Below are 25,071 nucleotides of genomic sequence, written 5' to 3'. Positions count from 1 at the left end.
TGTGAAGAGACCATCTTGATAGTCCAGGGAGAAGACATGGCTGGCTTCGCAGGCACGGGACCTCTGCAGGCACGCGGGGCTCTCTGCGTTCCTAGCTTAATGCTCCGCTATGTTGCCACCTTGAAGAAATTCTTTATTTTTAACAGGGAGACTTGCCTTTTCCTTTTGCACTGGGCGCCACAAATTACGTAGCCAGTCCTGGAAGAAGATAATGATGCATTTGAGTGCTTACTATGTGAGCAACAAACACGTGACAATGTTGGAATTAGAACCCAGGTTGTTGGATCCAGAACTGTGAGTTTTAACCTACATTATATCATACATCAAGCGGGCTAGTGAGAGTGGAGAGGAAGGAAAAGAACAAGGAACCTCTGTGTCTCCCACCAGGACACTCTTCATGCCTCTGCCTCCCCTCCTCTCCTATTGTTCTCTGTACCAATGTCCTTTCCTCAAGGGGGCATGTCCTGGTCTCCAAACCTATATTATGACCCCTTTATTCTCTCTTTTACTCTTTTTTTTTTTTTTTTTTTTTGAGACAGAGTCTCACTTTGTTGCCCAGGCCGTGAGTGCCGTGGCATCAGCCTGGCTCACAGCAACCTCAAACTCCTGGGCTCAAGCAATCCTCCTGCCTCAGCCTCCCGAGTAGCTGGGACTACAGGCATGTGCCATTATGCCCGGCTAATTTTTTCTATATATATTAGTTGGCCAATTAATTTCTTTCTATTTTTAGTAGAGACAGGGTCTCACTCAGCTTGTTTCAAATTCCTGACCTCAAGCAATCCGCCCATGCCCATCTCGGCCTCCCAGAGTGCTAGGATTACGGGAGTGAGCCACCTCCCCCGGCCTCTTTTACTCTTTATTATCTTTTAAAGTACTCTTAAGAACTTTTATTATGTGCTTATTTGTATGTTTACTTGTTTTAATGACAATCCCTCTCTAGACTGTGTGCCCAGTGAGGGCAGAGACTTCATTCTCTTATTCCAGCGGAGAACCTGGAACATGGTAGGTGTTTCATAAATATTAGTTGGAAAGTACAGTTTACTGAATTTAATGACAGACCAGTTGTCATTGCAGGGAAGCCTGGGGAATGACCTAGGGATTTCCACTTGGGCGATGCTAATCGCCAAGGTGGGTATAGGAAGTCAGGAGTGTGGGGAAGACTAAACAGATTTGGCATGTGTCCAGTTCCAGAGTTTTCCAGTGGCTTGTAAAAGTAGTCTTCTGCTGGCAAAACTTTTCTGACTGCCTCCCCACTGCAGCCCAGTTTAGGGGCTGCCCACAGTCCCCTGGGCAGACGCTGCCATCATCCGTCTCCCAGCATGCTCTTGGGAGCCTTCTGTTCCCCCGGACTGTGAAACTCCATGGATCTGGAACAGTGCTGCCTGTCTCCTCTCTGGCTCCCAGGGCCCTGGGGAGTGTGTATGCACTCAGGGCTCCACAAATGCCAGTAGAAGGAAAGAGGGAAGGAGGAAAATGTGGCCACTCAGGAGGGAGGCTGGGCTGAGAGCAGATCTGGGAATGGAATTGCAAAGGGAGGTCCAGGTTGGAACCCTGGGGCCCTGGAGACAGGTGGACCAAGGACTGCTCCAGCACCCCAGCAGGCCAGGCACAGGGTTAAGTGCTAAATTCGCAGGACTGCATCTCATCTTCGCCGCAACACTAAGGAGGCACTATTGTTCCTACCCTGTTCACGAGAAAACTGAGGCCCAGAGAGGTGACGCGATTCGCCCAAGGTCACACAGCAAGTGAGCAGCGAAGTCGGGATTTGTCCCAGGGCTGGCAGCTCCAAGCCGGCACTCTTCCCACCGCACTCCCTGCCTGTCCTCCACCCTCCACCTCCTCACCCCTTCTCCCCTCCCCTCCCGTGACTGCCCCGCCCCAGCCCTCCTCTCCCCTCCCCTCCCTGCTCTCGGTGGCGGCCGCGGAGCCACGTGGTGGGGCCGGGGAGCTGCGGCGGCCGAGCGCCCGGGCGGCTGCCCCAGCTGGGCAGAGCTGCTGTGCGCCGCGCCGCGCTCGGAGCCTGCGCTCCCGCCCGCGCTCCCCGCCGGCCGCCCCGGGGCAGGAGGCGCGCCTGTCGGCCGGCCCGCCAGACAAAGGAGGCGCGGCGCGGCGAGCCAGCGCGGCGCACGGACCATGGACTCGGAGCGCGGGCGGCCGGCCCCAGCCCTGGGGACCCGACGCTCCCGGGCCCGGCCCTAGGCGCCCGGCCCCGCCGCCCGGGACGCCCAGCGGGGAGGACGCGGAGCCCGCGCGGCGCGGAGGAGGCGGCGGCCGCCGAGCCAGGGGTCGCCGCGGCGGGCTGCCCCTGCGGCCCCCGGAGCCATGGGCAAGTGCAGCGGGCGCTGCACGCTTGTCGCCTTCTGCTGCCTGCAGCTGGTGAGCGCCGCGCGCCCGGCGGTCGGGGCAGGGTGGGGCGCGCGGGGCGCGGTCGCGGGGCGTGCGGGTGGGGCGTGTGTCCCCGCGTGTGTGTCTGGCGCGAGTGCCCGGGTGGGGGGTGGCCTGGAGTCTCGGAGCGGACGGGCGGAGCCTCCTGCTGGCCGGGCTGTCTCTTTGTGTGCGCTTCTCCCCGCTGTGCCCGGCGCTCCCCAGGTCCCCGCGTGCGTCCTGTGCGCGAGTCCCCTGCCCGCCGGGCGCCTGGGGCTCCACGCGTCCTGCTCACACTGTGCGAGTGGCCCCTTGTCGCGGGATGCGCCGTGGGACTGTGGCTCTCTGGGACTGGGGGTGTGTCTGGGGCCGATCTGTGGATCCACTGAGGTCCCTGCCGTGGGTTTCTCTCTAGATCGCTCGGCTGCTTGGGTCTCTGGTCTCCGCCCCTATGTGAGTGTTGCTCACAGTCTCTGCTCCTGTGTATGTCTTTCTGGGTTTCTCTTTGGCGTGTCTCTAGATCTCTGACCATTTCTGGTCCGTGTTCATCCGTGTGTGCTGGGGTCTAAGACTCCAAAACCCTTGGACCCTCCTTTGTGCTGTTCCTCCCTCCCCCCGCCCTCCCGAGTAACTGGGCATTCCTGGGGATGGAGCCACTTCCCTGGAGATGGCCACAAGGAGCTGCCAGGTCCTGGGCCAGCCTGGACCACCCTCCAGCTTTGGTCTGGCCCCTGTGGCTGTGAGTGTTCCATCAGTCATGAGGTCCACCAGAGCAACTCCTCTGCCAGGGCTGGCACCAGTGTGTGTGGGGGGTCTGTGGGTGCCCTGGGGAGGGTCAGTACATCTGAGGACACTGTGCCTACCTAGCTCCAGCATAGGGAACGGGGGTCCTTGCCTCAGGGAGGCCAGAGACATGAATTTGGAAATTGAGGGGAGACAGCTCTGCCCTTCAAGTCAGGCCCAGCAATTACACTCATTCCGGAGGGTGGTTAAGGAGAGGCGGGGTTCTCCTGCCAGCCTGCCCGGGAGCCGAGCCCAGCACTAGGGGCTGAAGCTGTGCTCCTCCTCCGCTAGGCAGAGGTGCATGGGGAACTCCGTGGTAGGACCCAGGCCTGCGTGTCAGTTGGGGCAGCCTGAGCCTCGCTCTCGCTGGACCCCTGGCCCTGGGTCTCCACTCCTGGCTGCATCTGTGCGTCTTCCCGGCCACGGGTGCCACCAGTAATGTAGAGTGAAGCTTTGAGCCTGGATGTCGGGACCTCCTCATTCATAGTGCGTCTGTCCTCTCGGGGAAGACACCCCAGCTCCAAACATGCCATCCACAGACTTATCTTCCTGGGCAGTGGTAAAAATAGCCCCAGCTCTGAAGATCGTAGCCTTGCTCCCAGCTGTAGGGACTGGGCAAGTGACTTCCCCTCACTGGGCCACCTCATCCTGCTTGTCTGTAAAATGTTCCTCCCTGAGCACTGCAGAGGGGATCAGTTAAGATCAGGTAGAATGGAGACTCCAGAAGGGTGGAGATTGTCTGTTTTGTTCCCCGCTGAATCCCCAGCAGCTGAAACAGTGCCTGGCACTCCATTAATATTTGTAAAATAAATGAGTGAATCAGTTATGTGGCACCTCCTGGCTCACAGTGGCAACACCCTTCTTTATCTACTCGGAGGAATGTGAAATGCCAGGAAATGTGGAAAGCTTTCAGAGAATTCTTTTTCTGTGTTTGTTAATTTTTAAATTTTAAACTAGGTTTTTTTAAATTAGAAAAGTAATATAATGCTTGATTTTGCTGAAAGAAAAAAGAGGAGAAAAAGAGAATACTTTTTCTATTTAAAAAAAGGAAAAAAGAAAAGTAATATACATATAATATAAAAATGGATAAATCAATCAGTAAATAGGGCAGAAGATAAAAAGTTAGTTTTCTTCCCTCTCTGCCCAGTCCCCTCCCATTGTTAACCGTTTAACACTTCCTGTTGATGATAATATAAGATGGTTAGCTTTGGAGAGCCCTGAAGGAGGTGCCAGGTTCTCTTGTAATTTCGTGTATTAACTAATTTAATCCTCCTAACGACCGACCGTGTGAAGTACTTGCCCAGAGTTCTGTAGGAACTAGGATGCAGGCTTCGAATCCAGGCAGCTGACCAGCCTGCCCTGTTGCCTTCTTAGTTATAAAATAAGTAGTTCTGGCCCTGGTGAGCCTGGGGCCCTTGGGAGGTGCTCGCGGCCCTATGGAGAAAGGAAGGTGATAGAGGCAGCCTCCCTGCTACCTCTTCCTGCCTCCACAGCTCCCCCGAGCTGAGCTAAACCCACTCTTCCACTTACAGGATCTCACCAGCACCCCCCTCCTAGCTGCGTGGTTTTGGGCAGCTTGTGAGGGTTGCATGAGATCATTTGCGAGGTGCTCCGGGGAGGGACTTGAAAACTGGTCCCTTGGCTGTGTTGCTCTGTCTGGGCCGATAGCACAGTGGGTCCCTCCAGCTGTCACCAATCCCCAGGAGCCCCTGCTACCTGGCAGCTGCCATAATGTGTTCCCTGGTGCTGGAATTCACCAGCCTGAGGGGAGAAGGCTGTTAAATGCCTTGCAGCTGAAAACCTAAGAGGGGGAACTGTGTTGTTTTCCTTTTTCAAGTGGAGTTTAATCAAACAATGAGGCAGGTCAGTTCTAAACACTTTTCTATAGTTGAGACCGACTTGGGTAGAGTTGCTTTGGGTGAGGGAGTGGGGTGTTAGGGTGTTATAGGGGTGAGGGGAAGCGGGTAGGGACTGTGCCTTTCAGGCGGACAGGTGTAGGATAGTAATTAAGGCTGTGGAGTTTGACAGGACAGACCTGGGTTCCATTCCTGGCTTTGTCACTTCCTGGCTGTGTGATCTTGGGCAAGTTGCTTACCCTCTCTGAGCCACAGTTTTGCCCTCTGTTAAATAAAGAAAATATAAACAGTTTCTAATTCTTAGGGTTGTTGTGAGTATTTAACCCATGTAATGTATTTAGCACTATGTCAGGTACAGAGTGAGTACTCAATAACTATAGCTTTTCATCATATTAATGATGCATATTATGGGGTGCTTCCCTACAATTGTTGCCCAAACATATCCAGGTACCCCCTGCATTGTCCTTTGTGGGAAGCAGCAGGTAGTTGGGCACTGAGCTGAGAGGCAGGAGGCCAGGATACAAACCCAGCTCTGCCACTAACATCCTGCAAATTTGGGCAAGTCTCTTCCCCATTCTAACCCTTGGTTTTTCCATGTGTAAAATGGGAAGAACCATTGGTCTGGCTCAGTAGGATCCTGCCAGCTCTGCCTGTCTGGGATGCAAGGAGGATGTCTGGGCTGGCATGGAGGTTTTGTTGCATCTTGGTCTGGTTCTGTTCTATCGAATTTGTTGGGTCCCTTGTTTTCCCGGATTCTGTGTGGTGTATCATCTCGACAGCATTATTAACACTGTCCACTCTGATTTTTATTCCTTTGCCTTTTTCCTCTTCCATCCAAACCCTGCCCTTCCTTCCTAGCCCTCCTGTCTCCTGAAACCTTACAGGCCAATCTGTTCTTCCCAGAAGGGGAATGGACCAGGGAGATTTGCCCTCGGGAATCATCATCAATTTCTTCATCATCATCATCATCATCACTCCGGTCTAGGAGTCCCGTGCTAAGCACTTTATACGCATTACCTCATTTAACCAAATGAGCATGCATGTGTCAAGTCCTTGGCAAAGTGCCTGGTACATGTTAAACGATCTATAAACGTTAGTTATTTTGCTGTTTTCTTAATATTGTAATTCCACACAATGGGATAAATGTGTTTATTTTCCCCTTTTTCCGACGAGGAAATCGAGGCTCTGCGGGGTGGTGAGGTTTGCGGAGCTCACTAAGCTGGCCAGTTTCAGAACCAGGATGTGAGTGCTGTTCTGCCTGCAGAGCCACCGTCTCAGCCCTGTGCCACTCTGCCGCCCACATTTAATCCAGGTGTGGCCTCAGCCAGGCCCAAGCCTCAGTTTCCTCCTATGAAAATGGTAATATTTCAATAGGCTTGCGCATAGTCCCTGGCTCACAGAGCACTCAGTCATCTATCACTGCCACGCTGCCCGTGTCCCGGCCCTGTGTGACCTTGGACACATGCGTTCACTCCTCACCCCAGTTTCTTCCCTTGTGAAAGAGGAAAAGTCAGCCCTACCTCGCAGTCACAGAACGGGTTTCCTTAGCCAGGTGCCAGGCACATAGTAGGTACTCAGGCAGACATTGGTTTCATTTTTCCCCTTCTAGAAAGCTCTTTGCCTTCCGGAAGGTGGTGGGTGAGGGGGAAAATATGTAGCTTCCAGCTGAGCTGCGAGTAATGGTGTGAAACGTGGTCACCCTGATTGATGTCGTTATTAGCAATAGTGATGGCGAGACCAGAGGGAGATGGGCTCGGGCCTGCGCTCTGAAGCTGCTGCCTCTGCCAGCTCGCGGCTCCTCCGCTCGGGGGGCTTGAGCCCTGGGGCCAGGCTTCGCAGCCTGGAGCATGACATCTTCCAGGCCACCAGCCTCTTTTGTTCCTCATCTGCCTTTGGACGGGATGGGGCTGGGGTGATCAACTCCCTCCTGCAGATGGACAGACTGAGGCCTCATGGCCCCCAAGGCCCTTAGCGGGTGGGCGGAGCAGGTGGAGTGGAGAAGGGGGCCTCCAGGAGACTGGGCAGTGGCCCCAGTTCTGCTCCTTTGTAGGTGGGTGTGTGGCGGGTTTTAAATAAGCCCCCATAAATAGCAGCTGCTCTGAGATCTGGCGCAGGGGTTGTTAAGAGCACTACCTCTGGAATCAGGTGGACATTGCTGCCTTGCTGTGTGACTCCCAGAAAGTTCCTCACCCTCTCTGAGCCTCTGCTGCACTTATAAAATATTCCGAATGACAGCTCCCACCCCGAGGCAGTTTGGGCGATTCCCTGAGCTGATGCTTGGACTGCACCAATGCAGTGCCCGGCCCTGGGAGGTGCTCTCTGTGGCTCGCTGTTATTAGTCGCCTCAGCCCCATCTCTGCCTAGAGGAGAGGTTTTAGTGATCAGGGTCATTCCCATAAACATCTCAAGTCTTAATTTCTTTATGTGGAACATATGGGGCTCAGTGGGAGATCATGTTTGGTGCCTGCCATGAGCCAGGCACTGTGCTGGGTGCTTTATATACCTTTCTCGTTATTCAAGGCCACATAAATATAGGTGCAGAGAGAGGATTCTGTCCCTCCATGGCTTCCAGCCTGCACGTCCCCTTGCTTCCCCGTGGGTTGTGGGGTGCCGGAGTGGAAGCAGGTGGAGAGAGCCAGGTCTCTCCTCAATCATAAGGGGTTGTTCCCAGATGCCGGATCTGAGCTGCTTACTCAAGTGCCCCCTCCCCATTTCTACCCTCCTCAAGCTCTGTGTTGGGTTTAAGACAGTTATGATGCAGATTGAGAAAAAGTTACTCTGGGAGGAAACTAACCCGTATTGACAACTGATCAATCCTAATAACCACTCTATGAGGTAGGTCTGGTTTTTATACCCATTTACAGATGGACACACTGAGGCTCAGAAGAGTGAAGCAACTTGTTACTGAGATAACAGTCTGAGCCTCAGATGAGTCTTCAAGGGGAAAGGATTTGAGAACAATTGTTATAAAATCTGGACCAAGCTGAGAGAGTCGGGGCTGATCCTTACAACATGGTCTCTCCTCTAGTCCTAAGGAGGGGTGGGTGACAGGAGGGCAGGCTAAGGCCAGAGATGTGTTTTTAAAAATTAGTTTCACACCATGGGGGTGGAGCTGGCTTTGGGCATGGGGACCCAGACCCAGTGTCTTGCCTGCCCTTCCCCTGCCCGGCCTGGAGAGGGTTGTTGATTGATCAGAGACTAAAGAGAGCCTCAGATGCGGGCTGAGTGAGCACTGGGGTTTTAGCAGAGCTGTTAGCTGTGGTTGCAGGTCCTTGTGGGTTACTTTGGCCTCCTGGCATCGGGAAGCAGCCAGCCAATCCAGGGGCAAGGCGGTGGACTGGGAAGAGCGTGGGCTTTGGGGTCAGGCTGTGGTTTGAGTTCCAGCTTTGTCTATTTGTAGCTGGATGACCTTGAGCAAGACACTGAACCTCTCTGAACTTCCACTTGTACTTCTTTAAATCAGGATTATAATCACGTGTGCCAGGGAGTTGTTGGGAGGCTCCTTTGAGATGAGATTTGCAGAGTAGGAGCTCAAAAAGGGTTCAGGCTCTTGAACACCCAGGAGATGAGACTGCAGGTTCTGCAGCTCTGTGTGGGGTAGGAAATGGGATGAGTCCCCCTTTCTCAACTAGTGGAAGGCCATGCTGGACCTCGGTCTTCTCTTCCATAAAATGGGAATAATAATAGTGCTCACCGCATAGGACCGTAATGAGGGTGGCCTGAGATAACGCAGGCGGAGCTATGGGCTCTGGCACTTACTCAGAGGGGGTGTGAGAGGAAGGCTGGCGCTCTCTGGGCCTCTGTAAGGAGAGGAGTTTGGACTCATCATTTCCAAGGACCTGTCCAACCCCAAGTCAGCAATGGGTTCCCTCTCTTCCCAGTGGAGATCAGAGTTGCTGCCGTGGCCCACCTTGCTGCAGGCAGTGGTGACGGACGGGGTATCAGGGCCTGGAAACAGGAGGGGACTTCTGCCTCTGATGGCCTGCTCAGGGCTTCACACCTGGGTGCCAGGTCGTCAAGGACCCAGGTGACCTCATCTTTCCTCTGTCTATATGCATGAATGTCTGCACTGTCCCCATTCCAAATGCCCACGTGGCATATTTTGTTGTAAAATTCAGTCTCAGACCGCTGAGATTCAGAGCTGGGCGGTTCTGACCCATCACTAATAGCCCCTGGACTACCACATGTGAGCTTCCTAAACTCCAGAAAGTCTAATTCTCTTGGTTCCAAGGGTAAGAATTGCCACCAACTAACTCTACCTGGAGTGGAATTCAGCAAATAATTATGAAACACCCACAAAGCACCAGGCGCGATTCTAGATGCTGAGTTACCTTAGGGTATGAAATATACCCTCAGCTGCAAGTCAGAACCCCAGGGTTCTGGTACTCACTTGCTGTGCAACTTTGAGCTGGCCCTGGCCCTCTCTGGTCCTCATTTCCCCCAGTCTGTGAAGTGAGAAATGGTGGGTAGGTGTTGAACCGTGTCAGTGGGTTTTCAGACTCTACAAAGGTCTGTAGGGGTGGGGGCCGATAACCAGGTGGTGAGTTCCCTGTCGCTGGCAGTGATTAAGAATTTAGATATAGGATGGATGACTGCTTAGACATGTGATGGGTCTAGTGATGACCCAGGTCCCTGGGAACCACACCCGATGCTGGTTCTAGGTCCTGAGAAGATGGTGCCAATAGTACACAATGGTATCTATTACGTGCTCTTACCGTGTCCCTTTGCCTTAAGCGTGCTCCTTCCCCACCCCTCAAATCCTAGGGCCTGGCGAGCTCCTGGCACAGGAAGTCAGAGAAGTGGGGCTCTGCGGGCATTTCACCCCTTGCCTGCTCTGGCCATGCCTGGCCCTAGAAGGGCAAATGTTCTGAGATTTTCAAGGTAGGAGTTGGCTCCTTAGCCTTTTTTAGGGGTTGGGGGGGAGGCAGGAGGGAGGTTCTGCAGCCCCAGCCTGAACCAGAGATGTGGGTTTTCAATTACACAATTAAATGCACAATTAGGCATAATTACCAGTGCTCAGAGCCCGAGACTGCTCATAATAGGCGTGTAATCTACTGCAGCCTCTGTTTATACTACTCAGCGTGCTCCCTGATGATGCCAGGATGCCTTCACACTGCACTGTTACCATGGAGACAAGCCTGCCACCACCGCCACCACCATGCAAAGCTGACAAATGGTGTTCTGGTCCTGGGCCCTTGGACTGGTTTGGAGGCCTTTGCTGCCAGCCCTGGAGCGGAGGGGCCAGCCAGGGGGGCCAGGAAGGCAAGTCAGCCCTCTGTGTCCTATGACACACCCCACGGGTTCAAGCCAGGCTTGGAGCCACCGGGGAGGATGGGAGAGGGGAGCATCAGCCCCTCAAAGCCCTTAGGCCATGAGCAAGACAGCCCAGAGGCTGCGGAAGGTCTTGGGGTTATCCACTGATGCATCTCACCCTGCTGGGGAATCTGGGGTCTGGGCAGGGGCCCTGCCTACAGCTGGTTCCCGGATAGGCCTGGCTCTGCTGTGGACTGGCTCTGTGACCTTGGGCAAGTCCTTGCCCCTCTCTGGGGCTGTGCTTCCCCATATATAAGATGGACTGCAGGGTTTCGGCATGTGGTGTAGTCTAATAGAGAAGATTGATCGAGCACTTACAACCTGCCTCCTACTGTTGTAACTGCTTCCCTGGAGTAGCTCATTCATCCTCACTGCACCCCTGTGTGGCGGGCGTGTCATGATCCCCCTTTGCAGAAGCAGAATCTGAGCTGGGAGCAGTCACATCAGGCAGCGGCAGAGCTGGGGTACAAACCCACGCCCTGTGCCACGTGGCTTCACGTGTGCCGTCTCATGTTGTCTGCACAACAGCCCCAGAGGTGGAACTTTGTCATCCTCATCGCCATTTCCTAGATGAGGGCGCTGATGCTCAGAGAACTGAAGTCACTTGCCCAAAGTCACACAGCAAGGTGGAGCAGGGTCTGGCTGACGTCAAAAGCCAAGATTCCTGTTCCTGGCTTCTTGGTGGAAGATCATAAAGGGGTAGAAAGATTCCCTTCAACGTTGGCCTGACCCCATGGGGTGGCAGGGAGTTCTGGGGTCCGTCAGACCCGCACTTCACTTTGACCTTGAAGGAAATGTTGGTCTAACTCTTCCTCCATGAGCCTACTCACACTTTGATCACTAGAAGTGGGAACTGTTTTTACACTCATTTTTTTTCTAGTCCATTTCTGTAACTCAGCACATTATTTATGGATACCTACTATGTGCATATCCCCAGGGATACAGATGGGTCAGACATAGTGGGTTCAGATCCTGCTACTTAATGCCTGACGTTGGGCAAGTCGCTTGACCTCTCCGTACCTCGCTTTCATCTGGTAATGAAGTCAACAGTCTGTACCTTGCAGGGTTGTTGGTGACGGTAGTAATAACTACTGCAACTTATGAAAGAAACACTGTGTGCCAGGCACTGGGCTTAGGTGAACCTCCGTAACACGTAATCTGTCGTTCCCGTTTAACAGATGAAGCGATTTGAGGCTCCAGAAGTGTAAAGTGCCATGCCTGGGGCCTCCCAGCTGGAGAGTGGCAGAGCAGGCATCTGAGTCCAGACCCCTGGCCCTTCCCCACCAGGTGGCCTGGACACCTGGATGTGTTGGTCACGCAGATGTGGTGACCCTCCTGCCACTTGCCTAGGGCCTCTGGCCAGTGTCTCTTAGAGGATGAGGCATTTGGATAGAGGGCAGTGAAGGAGGCAGTGCTCACCTGGCAGAGCTCAGGACTCTGTCTGGCTAGACATTTCCCCTGCTGGCATTCCAAAGTCTGGGTGCTCTAAGGGGCTGCCAGATGTCCCCTCCACCCTCATCCTGCAGAGCTGGGACAGCTGGAGCCCAAAAATGGTTTTTGACTTGCAAGTCACAGGTAGAGTTGGGCCTGGGACTCGAAGCCAATTTAAGACACTTCCTGTTACCTTCCTTTCACCCCCAGCAGTCTGTTGCAGAGAGAGGCTTGGGGGCTGTGGTGTGTTTCTGTGTTTGTACTTATAACCAGTTTCCATCTTGCCGTGGTTCCACATAGGATTTTTCGACTTGCAGTGGGTGTGTTGGGGTATGGAGTGCATTTTGGACGGAGTATGGGCTCACTGGGACTTGGCCCCGCCGGACGGAGAGGAGCATCTGCATGCAGAATTGCACACTGCTGCGTGCCCAAGCATTTGTGGGACAGACGCTGGCACGTAGAGATTTGTGGATCAATAAACATCCCTTCCCGCTTCCTCCCTCTTCATTTATTCATGAACTCTGAACTCCTTGGCTCCAGAGAAACTGCCTGGAAGAAAGCAATTAGAGCATAATTAGAACCACTCCTATCATCAGCTCTCAGCGGCAGGGGAAGGGGGGCTGCTGGGGTGCGGGCGGTGTCCCCAAATCCCGCAGCTGCCCATTCAGCTTCTATTCTCCCCGTGGAGCTCCGCCTCCTTAGGGTCCCGGGCACTGGAACACCCCAGGCATGGAGTAAGGCCCTCATCCCTGGAGGCATTCAAGCGCCTGAGAAGGCTAGGGACGAGAGCTCTCTGCCTTGCACACCGAGTTAGAGACAATCTCCACGCTGAGCTCCTTGGGTGCCCCCCGCCAGGGACTGGGCCAGGCGTTGCAGGAAAACGAAGAGACACAACATGGCTCCTGCTTTCCAGAAAATAACCGTTTAGCAGATTGTGGTGAATGAAGACGAGGACAATAGGAAATGTAAATTACCTGGAGGAAGCAATTTACCAGGCAGGGCTCCATTCATTGCCAGATGATTAATAGTAATAATAACGGTACCAGCAGTCAATGTTTATGGAGCATTTCTGACCCCAGAGCTGCGGCTCTTCCCCGCCAGGTGTTCTGCCCGCAAGGAGAAGCCACCCGAGAGCGGGCGTTCCCCCTCCCTGAGGAACGGGAGGACAAGACACAGGGCTTGTGCTCCTGTGCACTGTGCTCCTCACTTCAAATGCATTTGCTCGCTTGCTCCTGCAGTAACCCCAGGACGCTACTATAAGGAAGTTATATCTGATGTACAGATGAGGAAACTGAGGCTCGGGACGTGTCAAACAAAGCCTGCCCAAGATAACGCAGTGTTGGTGCAGGACTCTAACCCAGGCCTTCCAGACCCCAGACTCCTTGAACTTTGCGCTGCACCAGGTTTGGGGGTGCGGTTTGCTCTCTGCTCGCCTGAGCTTCCTCATTGGGGGGCCTTGAGAGGCTGTTGAACGTGCTCCTCTGCATCCATCTCCTGTTGAAGGGAATGCTGGAATCTTCTCACTCCTGTCTCTCTCACCCTGTGCCAGCCGAAGAGAGATGGGAGAGCCCCACCGCTGGTCTTGGTCACCACCACAGATGGGGCACTGTCCCCATACCCTGCTTTGGCAAAGGAAGGGGAAGGCCTGGCAGATGAGTCTCTGGCCTCTTGAGGGAAGGTCACCTCAGATACGGAGGCCTAGCCTGTAACCAAGGAGATGGCCCCCCAGCCCTTAGGCTGTGACAAGGAGGGTGTGGCTTCATGATGGGGAGGGCAGGAAACTGCCACATGGGGCCCAAATGCCCTGCGGAGGGGATGATGGGCTAGTGGGGTCAGAGAGGAACTTGGGGCTGTGGGGTCAGTGGTGTTCCCTCCAGGGAATGGGGGTGACATACCTGGGGACAGCCAGGCTTCCTTCATCCTTTACCCTGCCCCACCTGAGGGGAGGTTGCCATGACAACCAGTTCCCATTACTGACCCTCTGTAGGACCCCGCCTCCTTTATCAAAGTGACAGGTGGTCACCCTGGCAACAGACCCTGTGTCCAGCAGGGGTCCCTGACTTCCCAGTGGCCACTTCCCTTTCACATGTGAAGGGAGCTTGTTCTCCTGCACACACCGCAGCCCGGTCCAGCTGGAGCGAGGGTCCGTGTCCCGCCAACTTTCAGATGTGGGCCTTTTACCCGCCCCTCACCTGACTGCCCCGGGGCCATCGCTGCCCCAGCTGCCCAGGTGATCATAATAAAGTACAGTTCTGATCCTGCCTCCCCGTTTAAAACCTGCCCGTGCTTCTCAAACTTCGGCACACATCAGAATCACTTGGAGGGCTTGTTATGCGACAGATACCTCAGCCCCACCCTCAGTTTCTGATTTAGTAGGTCTGGGTGGACCCAAGAGTTTGCATTTCCAACAAGCTCCAAGAGGATGCTGCTGCTGCTGCTGCAGGTCCAGGTATCCCACGTGGAGAATCGCCGGTCCACCAGACCAGTGGGCACGGAACGTCTGCCCTGGCTTGCTGCCACCCCAACTTTCAACTCGGGCCACCTCGACCCAAGCACCCTGGGTCCTTTAGCACCTCGGTGACTTTGCATTTGCTGTTCCTGCTGCTGGTCATCCTGTCCCCTCTTACCTCCGTAGGCCGGCTAGCCTGTCATTTCCTCCTTGGAGCGTCTCTGTTCTCCCACACCCTCACCACACAGCGACTTCTTCCTCTGGGTGCTGACTCCCTGGCCCCACCGCCTCCGTCACGCAGGAAGCATGCTGTGGTAACTCTGCTCCTGCTTCCACGTGGAATCCCTCTGCCTAGACCGTGAGCTCCCCGGGGCGTGGGAAGGTGTCCGAGAGCCTGGCATTGGGTGTGGCTCTTAGAAGGTACTCGGTGAATGCATGACGCTTGAATGACCCCACGAGCAGATGGAGGGCCCGGGTGAATAACTGCGGAGCTTCATGGTTTATTCAGATAAGCAGCAGGTGTTCACTGTGCGCCAGGCACAGTGCTGGGTGCTGGGGGGCGGGGAAGCCCCTGCCCGTGTGGACTCAGGCGCTGTTGGTGATCGTGTTGGGACGTGTGTAGTGAGTACAACGCAGGAAAAGAAGATTGTGAAGGATCCGAGTGTACAGAGAGGGCTCCCAGGGTCGGTAGTCAGAGTGGGGTTGAACGGTCTGTGCGAGCCAGGCAGGCACCTTTCCCCAGACCTTGCTGCCTGTGCTCCTCCCTGCAGCCCTGCCTCGCAGACACTGCCTCCCTGTTGACAGATGAGCAACGGGACCCAACAGGGGAATTCGCTGGATCACAGTCACAGCCGGCCCATGGCAGAGCTGGGACTCGAACCTGGATTTGCAGATGCTGAGTCCCAGCTCTGCAGGGGCCGCCCAGGGCAGTCCAGGCACCTGTATGGTGTGAGACTCTCCTTTGGGAACGTGTCACCAGTGAGGATTTACCAGTTTTCCCACAAGAGACATGCAGGGTACCCGGATAGCGCCAGAGGTGTTGGAGGCGGGGGTCCTTACCCTGGCCCTCCTCTGTCCATGCCCGTTGTCACAGGGCAGGAAGTCCACAGGGTCAGTGGACATGCCCATCGGAAACCTGTGCCCTAGTCTCCCACCCTGGACCCCACTCCAGATACTCGAGACCCCAGAGTCCCCTGTCCTGGCAGCCCCAATCCCACTCTCAGGGCCTCCTGGGGCTTTTCCAGAGAACAGCTAGTGCTGCTGGTGTGTGCCCCACCCCCCAGGACGGGCAGATGTGGGCTTTGCTTATGTGTGTGGCCCAGGGTCCAGACCTGTGTGTGAGGCCCCGGTCAGGAATGGGAGTGCCAGCTGGGGCCGGCTTTCCCAAATGCCGAGAGGCAATGCTGACTTCTAGCTCAGAACCCCAAGAAGTCAGAGAAATTGAAATTCACAGCCTGGCTTTCCAGACCACTAGGTCTAGGTAAGAAGACAAAACGCATTTTATTTAAGAATTTGTTAGCTTGGTTTGTAACTAAAACATTTCGGCGTGGTGTATAGGCCTCCATCGGTGCCCCCGCCCTGGTCCCAGGTCCCCCAGCGTTAGGGGAGGGTCTGCACTTGGGGGTGTGGTGCAGGCAGAGGCTCCCCCCCACCCCGGTGTATGATCAGCCTCTGGTGATGCCAGCCGCTCAGCCTGTCACTGCCTGTCTGCTAGTCAGCAGCCCCACGAGCCATCTGAGCGGACTGCTGTCCCCAAGCTGCCACTAGCTGTCATCCTCAAGACAGGCCACCAGGGACGCAGGGATCATCCGCTGAAGCGAGAGGCTGTCTGGGGCCCAGCCTGGGACTCGCACCGTGGTTGTCGACTGTGACAGGCTGGGCCCGTTGGCACCCGGCCTGTTAGAACAGGAAGTGGGGGGCTGTGTGGGAGGGGCCTAGTTTATGAAGACCTGCTGTGGCCACATGCTTGAGGGACCTGATGAACTCTCACCTTCCCACCACACCAGGTGAGGGTGAGATTTCCTCCCATTTCACAGAAGAGGAAACTGAGGGGGCTGGAGTCCTGCGTCAGCCACTCCCTGGGAGTATGAACATAGGCAAGTTGCCCAGCCTCTCTGAGCCTAGTTTCTTCATCTGCAAAGTAGAGATGACTGTACCTGCCTCTTAGGGCCACCCAGCAAATTCAACGAGATAATCCTTGCAAAGCACTCGGCACAGCACCGGGCCCTTAGTTAAGGCTTAGAAATGGTAGCTGCTGTAGTGATGGCTGATACAAAATCACTGTCCGGTGCTGAGAGGGCAGGTGTGTCCACGAAGCGTATAGTCATGTTTGCTGACTGGAGTTCCCAGTCATAGAGTCCAGGATGGAGGAGCCGGGAGGGTCCCCAGAGAACATCCCTCCCACCCCTTGTTGATACTCATAGGTACACAGAGGCCCAGGGGGCCGTTGTGGCCTGTAGGTCCAGTTCCTGTCTCCTTCCCTCACTGCCCCAGGAGAAGACAGGAGCCTGGCATCAGCCCCCCAGACTCGGAAGCAGGTTCTTGCCGCTTCTGGGAAGGATCGAGATTGGGTGTGTCATTCCAGACAAAAATACCCTGAACAAAAATACGCTCCACCAGGTGGGTGGGAGCAGTTGGCTCCTCTCTGCTCAGTTCCCGGCAACTGTGGGCAAGCGTGTGCAGCTAGAGCCTTTTGCTGTGATCTCCATGTTTCTGGGTGGGGGTGGGTGGGGAGCAGTGGCAAGAGTGCCCAGCAGTCCGGGAAGTGCCACCAACTGTGTCATAATGCTACAGACATTCCCAGGAGATGGGGCTCAAACCCCACTGGTGCCCGGTGACCTCAAGAGCGGGCCTCCCTCTCCTGCCCTGGGAAGAAGGGGTCACCAGCTCTCTCAGCAGGGGAGTAAGTGCTAAACTCAGGGACTCTGGAGCCAGAGGGCCTGGCTCAAACCTTGAGCAGCCGTGTGACCTTGGGCACATTACTGTTCTGTGCGCTTCAGTTTCCCGTGTACGAAGCAGGCTTGATCTTATTCTGAGCCTGGCACGTTCCTGTGAGGATTAAGTGAATCAAAGCGTTCTAAGCATTGGAGGAATGCCTGGCATACAGTCAGCATTGGCTATTACTCCCTCATAGTGTTATTCTGGGGAGGGAATGAAGCGCCCCCGTGAGAAGAGTTTGCTGAGCAGACGCACTTACTAGCAGCCGTGGGGGCCAGGCCTTCCTTTCCTTCCTCCCCCTCCTGAGTCCTCCAACAGGTCCTGCCAGCCACTCCAGCTGACTGCTCCACTCCCTTCTCTAGTGGTCCTCTTAACGTCCCCTGTGACCTTCCCCGCCTGCCCAGAGGACAGGATGGGTGGGATTGAGAATCCTCCTGCCTTGGCTGGGTGGGGCCTGCAGGTATCTGGCTGAGCGCTCAGGCTCTGGGGCTAGACCACCTGGGTTTGCCACAAGGTTGCCCCAGCTCCATCTCTGAGATCTTGTCCCCTCCATAGAATGATGGGGCGATGGCCAGTCCCTCACCTGTAGTTGTGAGGCCCGAATGAGTTGGGGCACAAAAAGCGCTGGCTCGGAGTCATGCGCACGAGATGTCAGCGGTCGTTGTTGATGCTTGCCTTGCGTCCAGAGCTGAGCGTTCGAAACCCTTCAGACCCCCGTCAGAGATGCACCCTTCCCAGGGCTCTCACGGGCCCCAGGTGATCCCTCCCACAGCCCTCCGTGGGCCAGACACCTGCATCCCGAGGGGCAGCTAGGTGCCGGGAAAGGAGGCCGCCGGTAGGCCACTGGAATCAGGGTAGGAGACGGTGCAGATAAACAGACCTTCAGCTTGTAGGTGAGGCTGGCAGGTGCCCCCTGCACCTCTCCAAGCCTCAGTGTCCTTGGGGTCCCACGGCGGCTAATGATCCCACATCACAATCTGAGCTTTGAAGGGCCGTCCGTTTGTTCATGGGATTGTAGCCAAGGCTGGGGCAGTAGGGGATGGGGGATCCCAGAGCCCGGGCTGGGGGGAGGGGCTGCGGTGCACCTTTGCCCACTGGCTCCTGCCACCCGCTGCTGTTGCTAGGCAGACTTCCCCACCTGGCTTCCAGTCAGAAGAAGTCAGAAGTGGTTGCTGTTGCCATAGCAGTGAGGCTGGTTTTAATCAGAGTTTCCTTCCTGGGAGCATCAGTACAGGAGTTATCACTAAATAAGGCAGGGAATTGGATTTTTTCCTCCCTCTACCAGGTCACATGAAGAGTGGCCTCAGCCAGGAGAAATGACCTCCCGACTCCTTCCAGATGTTGACCGGGAACACTTGACCACCCCTAGTACCCCCGCACCCCCAACACTGTCGGTGCCTGATACCTCCAGTGTGATGTGTGGCCCCAGGGGGTACCCAGAGAGCACAGTGCCAGGCTGCATTCCTGCTCAGCCTCCCACCCTGCTGCCACGTTGGCACCAGGCAGCAGGGCACAGTAGCCCTCCCAGCCCTTCCCTCGGGTGCCCTGCTCCCTCCCATTCCCCTGCTCTGGTTACGGGGGTCCTTTCCAGTCCTACCTGCCCACCTCCCTCCCACCACCGGACCTTTGCACGTGCTCTCACCCCTGCCTGAACCTTCTTCCTTTTCCTCCTCGTCCTGGTAAGCCCTCTTCCTTCACTTCCGGGGGAAGTCTTCCTTGACTACTCCCACCGTAGTTCCTGTCCTTGGCACCCTTCTTCAGAGCACCTAGTACAGCAGGAATGTCGCTCTGTGCGTGCAAGCATGCGCACACTCAGTGGAAGCTCCACGAAGGCAAGAGCTGTGTCTGGGTTGTTTTCTTTTTAATAAATGTTTTTGGGGGCCGGGCACGGTGGCTCACGCCTATAATCATAGCACTCTGGGAGGCTGAGGTGGAAGGATTGCTTAAGGCCAGGAGTTCAAGACCAGACTAAGCAAGATTGAGACTCTGTCTCTACAACAAATGGAAAACATACCCAGGCGTGGTGGCACGTGCCTGTAGTCCCAGCTACTCGGAGGCGGAGGCAGGAGGATGGTTTGAGCCCAGGAGTTTGAGGTTGCTGTGAGCTATGATGATGCTACCACACTCTAGACTGGTGACAGAGCTAAAAACAAAACAAAACAAAACAAAAATTTTTTTATTGGGATATAATTCACATACCATAAAATTCTCCTCTTTTAAAGTGTACAATTCAGTGGTTTTTAGTATAGTCACAAAGTTGTGCTGTCATTGCCACTATTTAATTTGAGAATATTTTTATCACCCTAAAAGAAACCCCAAAACCATTAGTAGTCTCTCCCCATTCCTCCTTGCCACCAGCCCCTGGCAACCACTAATCTACTTTCCGTCTCTGTGGATTTGCCTGTTCTGGACATTTCATATAAGTGGAATCATATAATATGTAACCCTTTGTGACTGGCTGCTTTCACTTGGCATGATGTTTTCAAGGGTCTTCTGTGTCATAGCACGTGTCAGTGTCTCATTCCTTTTCATGCTTTAATTTATTCCACTGTATGGCTGTATCACATTTTTTTTTTGAGACACAGTCTTGCTCTGTTGCCCGGGCTAGAGTGAGTGCCGTGGCGTCAGTCTAGCTCACAGCAACCTCAAACTCCTGGGCTCAAGCGATCCTCCTGCCTCAGCCTCCCAAGTAGCTGGGACTACAGGCATGTGCCACCATGCCCGGCTAATTTTTTCTATATATTTTTAGTTGGCCAATTAATTTCTTTCTATTTGTAGACGATAGTAGAGACGGGATCTCGCTCTTGCTCATGTTGGTTTCAAACTCCTGCGCTTCAGTGATCCTCCCACCTCGGCCTCCCAAAGTGCTAGGATTATAGGTGTGAGCCTCCGCGCCCGGCCTATAAAACATTTTTTTATCCATTCATCAGTTGGTGGACATTGGGCTGTTTCCACTTTCTGGCTGTGATGACCATTAGTATACAAGTTTTATGTTAACTTTTGTTTTCATATCTCAGGTATATATACCTAGGAGTAGAAATGCTGGGCTGTGTAACTCCCTGTTTAACACTTTGAGGAACTAGCCCATTTTCCATAGCAACTGCACTATTTTATACCCCCACTCGCCCCCCCACCCCCGCAATGCATGAGAGTTCCAGTTTCTCCACATGACCATCAACATTCGTTACTATCTGTCTTTATTATAGCCACCCTAGTGGGTGTAAAGTAGTATCTTGTTGTTTTGATTTGTATTTTCCTAATGACTAATGATTTTGAGAGTATTTTTATGTGTTTATCAGCCATTTGTATATCTTCTTTTGAGAAATTTCTATTCAAATCTTTTGCCCATTTTTTTTTTTTTTTTGAGACAGAGTCTCGCTTTGTTGCCTAGGCTAGAGTGAGTGCCATGGCGTCAGCCTAGCTCACAGCAACCTCAAACTCCTGGGCTCAAGCAATCCTTCTGCCTCAGCCTCCCGAGTAGCTGGGACTACAAGCACCCACCACCATGCCTGGCTAATTTTTTCTATATATTTTTAGTTGGCCGATTAATTTCTTTCTATTTTTAGTAGAGACAAGGTCTCGTTCTTGCTCAGGCTGGTTTCGAACTCCTGACCTTGAGCGATCCTCCCGCCTCGGCCTCCCAGAGTGCTAGGATCACAGATGTGAGCCACCGCTCCCGGCCTTCACTTTCTTAATAGTATTCTTTGATGTACAAAAAGTTTTTCGTTTTTTATGATGTTCAGTTTATCTAGTTTTCTATGGCTACTTGTGCATGTGGTATCATAATTGAGAAACTGTTAGCCTGAGCAACATACTGAGACCCCATCTCTATGAAAAAATAGAAAAATTAGCCAGGTGCTGGTGGCGCACACCTGTAGTCCCAGCTACTCAGGAGGCTGAAGCACAAGGCTTAAGCTCAGGAGTTTGAGGTTGCAGTGAACTGTGATGATGCCACTGCACTCTAGACCAGGCAACAGAATGAGACATGGTCAAAAAAGAAAGAAAGAGAGAGAGAATGAGAGAAAGAAAGGAAAGAAAGAAGAAAGAAAAGAAACTGTTACTTAATCCAAGGTCATGCAGATTTATATCTGTGGTTCCTTTAAGAATTTTATAGTTTTAGTCCTTACATTTAGGTTTTTAATCCAGATGGTGTGAGGCAGGAGTCCAGCTTTATTCTTTTTTTTTTTTAATTTTGGCATATTATGGGGGTACAAATTTTAAGGTTTCAATAAATGCCCTTTCCCCTGTCCCCCCACAAGTCAGCTTTATTTTTTTGCATGTGAATATCCAGTTGTTCCAGCACCACGTGTTGAAAATACTATACTTTCTCCATTGAATGGTCTTGGCATCCTTGTTGAAAATCAGTTGACCATAAATGTATGGGTTTGGACTATTCTAGTCCACTGATCTATATGTCTATCCTTATTCCAGTACCACACTGTTTTGTTTTGTTTTGTTTTTGTGACAGAGTGTTCCTCTGTCACCTAGGCCAGAGTGCAGCGGTGTGATCCTACCTCACTGCAGCCTTGAATTCCTGGGCTCAAGGTATCCTCCTGCTTGCGTCTCCTTAGTAGCTGGGACTACAGTCATGCACCACCATGCCTGGCTAATATGTTCTGGTTTTAGTAGAGACGGGGTCTCACTCTTGCTGGCGTCAAACTCCTGAGCTCAAGCAATCCTGCCACCTTGGCCTCCCAAGTGTTGGGATTACAGGCGTGAGCCTCTGCCCTCAGCCAGTACCCACTCTTGATTACCATAACTATGCTGAAGTTTTGAAATCAGAAAATGTGAGTCCTCTAACTATGTTCTTTTTGAAGATTATTTGGCTATTTGGGCTCCCTTCCATTTTCATATGAATTTTAAGACCAGCTTATCCATTTCCGCAAAAAAAAAGTATTTGGAATTTTGATAGAGATTGTATTGAATCTGTATATCAATTTGGGAAGTAGCACCATCTTAACTATATTAAATCTCCCAATCCGTGAACACTGGATGTTTTTCTGCGTGTTTAGGTCTTTAATTTCTTCAACAATGTTTTGAGATTTTCAGCATACGAGTCTTACACTTCCTTAATTAAATTTCTCCTAAATATTTTCCTCTTTGATGCTATTATAAAAGCAATTATTTTGTTAATTTCAATTTTGGATCGTTCATTGCTAGTGTGTAGAAATACAACTGATTTTTGTATATTGATCTTGGATTCTGCGAACCTCGCTGACCTAATTTCGTAGCTCTCCTAGGTTTTTGTGGATTTTTTTAGGTTTTTCTATATACGAGATCATGTCATCCGCAAATAGTGACAGTTTTTACTTCTTCCTTTCCAATCCAGATGCCTTTGATTTCTTTTTCTTGTCTAACTGTCCTGGCTAGAACCTCTCCAGTACAATGTTGAATGGAAGCGACGAGAGCAGACATCCCTGTCTTGTCCCTGATCTTCAGGGGAAAGCGTTGCGTCGCTTACCATTAAGTATGATGTCAGCTGTGGGTTTTTCATAGATGCCCTTTACCAGGTTGAGGAAGTCTTTTCTATTTCTGTTACATTGAGTGTCTTGGTCATGGAGGGGACTGTGTCTGTTTTTGCTTTCGTCCACCACTTTATCTCTGCTGTCTAGTGTCGGGATTGGCATTCAATAAATATGTGTTGGCTGAGCGAAGAGGGGAGAGTGAAGAGGGCTCCTAATGACTGATGGAGCCCAGCCTCCCATGGCCTTTCCTTTGGCGACTCTAGGTGTCCACGTCCCTGACCTCAAGCTTGGACCCTTCCTCCATACTTTCTCCTCTCAGCCTTCCGCTGGCCTGACCCACAACACGGGTTCTGTTATAAATGGTCCCCATTTCGGATGAGGGAATGGGCTCAGCTGTGTGTAGTGACTTACTGGCTGTGTGGCTTGTGGTTAAGGCTGGCATTGCAGGTTGCAGTTCTTGTACCTGCAGGCTGCAGGGGAGGAGGGCACTAAACCTCGGAATAAAGACATAATGCATCTCTGCAGAGCATGTTTTTTTTTGTTTGTTTGTTTTCTTTTTTTGAGATAGAGTCTCGCTCTGTTGCCCAGGTTAGAGTGAGTGCCGTGGCATCAGCCTAGCTCACAGCAACCTCAAACTCCTGGGCTCAAGCAATCCTACTGCCTCAGCCTCCCAAGTAGCTGGGACTACAGGCATGCACCACCATGCCTGGCTAATATTTTCTATATATATTAGTGGCCAATTAATTTATTTTTATTTATAGTAGAGACAGGATCTGGCTCTTGCTCAGGCTGGTTTCGAACTCCTGACCTTGAGCAATCCGCCCACCTCAGCCTCCCAGAGTGCTAGGATTACAGGCGTGAGCCACCTCGCCTGGCCCGAGAGCATCTTTCTGTCTTGAATTTGGGGAGAATGAACTAAGGAGGAGGCTGTGTTTCAGAGTAGAATGCTGGGTGTGTATTCTTTTAAGATAAAAGACTTCCAGGAGATTCCTCCTCTTTTGCAGGAATTTCCCCGGAGATGGCTTCTGCTGCTGGGGTGCTCAGGTGGGGGGATGGCGCCTGCGCTCTGCTGGGCTGCAACTCCTGGCCCAGGGGGACAGTCTTCCGTTGGAGCTGTGATGGGGATCTCCCCAGTGGTTCCCAGGATGTCAGTTCTGCCATTGCATCCGCCCCACCGCCTGGGAGGCAGGGAGGGGCAGGGTTACGTTTCCCATTTTATAGATGAAGAAAGAGTCTGTCAAGGACCAGGAACATCCAGAGTCCCTGAAGGGCAGGAGTAGTTTTTGTTGTTGTTGTTGTTGTTGTTGTTGTCTGTGTGTGTGTGTGTGTGTGTTTTGTTTTTTGTAGGGCAGGAGTGTTTGTAGGGAGGAATCTTGTCCAGGGTCTGCTGGTGCAGCTCTGCTGAACACATGGCTGAGCACTCTCAGGCTGGGCGGGCTTCAAGGGAGCAAACGGTGCACTTAGGGCAGAGGTTTCCAGGGCCTCCCCCGTAGGCCTGGGGGGCCACATAGACCTTGGGTTAATTGTGGGGTCTCTGGGCCTGGGTCCCCCTGCCCCAGGGGTGCTGTGAAGGCAGGTAGGCTCCCTGCTTGAGGAGGTAGCCAGAGAGCTACGGGAGGACCTGTCTGCATTTTTTCTTATTAGCAAGGAAGAAAGGCCCCTGGGAAGAAGGAAAGAAACCTTCACAGAAGGAAGCGGGCATGAGCGAGCTTCAGCAGAGGCAGAGCTGTGACAGAAGGCGGGTGGAAGAAAGAATTGGACTCAGGGGACAAAAGAGTGGCATTTATTGGGTGCTTCTCTGTACCAGGCATCATGCTTTGCGTCCTTTGATGTTACAATAGCTCTGAGAGGTACGTTCTATTCTTTTCCGTTTTATAGAGGAGGAAACAGGCTTAGGGAGGTTTAAACACTTGCCAGAGGTCACCCAGCCAGTAAATGACGGAGCCGGGACTTGAACAGAATACATTGCAGCCATCATCGGTGGCACAGGCAGATCCACTGGAGGGTTCCGGTGCCAGCAGTGCAGGCAGGCAGGCCACAGCGGTGATGCTTTGGGGGCCCAGCGGCCATTCGTGGACCAGAAACGCTAACGGGGAATGTAGGGTGGTGGCAGACAGGCAGGCTCTGGAGCCCGCAGGTCTGTGTTTGAATCCCGCCTCTGCCACTTCCTTGCTGTGTGACCTGGGCCTGTAACCTCACCTCCCTGGGCCTCAGTTTCCACTTATATAAAAGTGACACCTCTCCAGGAGTTTAGAGGACTGAACGACATGGACATAAAGCAGTGCGTCCAGGGTGGGCTTGGTGTGAGTCCCCAGAGGGTGCCAGGTTCAGTCCTTGCCCTCTTCTCTGGGCTGCCATAACTTGATACCTGAAGTCGTTCTCTCTGTCACCGTAGATTGGGAACACCCAGGAGGGCAGGGCAGGGGCCTGACTCAGGGTCAGCACCCATGAATGCTTCATGGGCGATGGGAAC

At 53.2% G+C, this 25,071-nt stretch overlaps 1 protein-coding gene across 1 annotated transcript in view; it reads left to right on the top strand.

The window, feature by feature from the left end:
- The first annotated feature begins 1,948 nt into the window (after positions 1 to 1,948).
- The window catches only part of NKAIN1 (sodium/potassium transporting ATPase interacting 1), a 45,829-nt gene continuing 22,706 nt past the window's right edge, over positions 1,949 to 25,071 (top strand). Inside the window, exon 1 of the mRNA XM_012765478.2 lies at positions 1,949 to 2,376. Within this exon, the coding sequence (XP_012620932.1) occupies positions 2,323 to 2,376 (54 nt within the window). The 5' untranslated portion in view covers positions 1,949 to 2,322. The remainder of the gene's footprint in view (positions 2,377 to 25,071) is intronic.

Source organism: Microcebus murinus, chromosome 2, assembly GCF_040939455.1.
Source record: "Microcebus murinus isolate Inina chromosome 2, M.murinus_Inina_mat1.0, whole genome shotgun sequence".
NCBI classification, from domain to species: Eukaryota; Metazoa; Chordata; class Mammalia; order Primates; family Cheirogaleidae; genus Microcebus; species Microcebus murinus.
The sequence above is the reverse complement of the archived record's forward strand: the minus strand, read 5'-3'. Positions and strand labels throughout refer to the sequence as shown.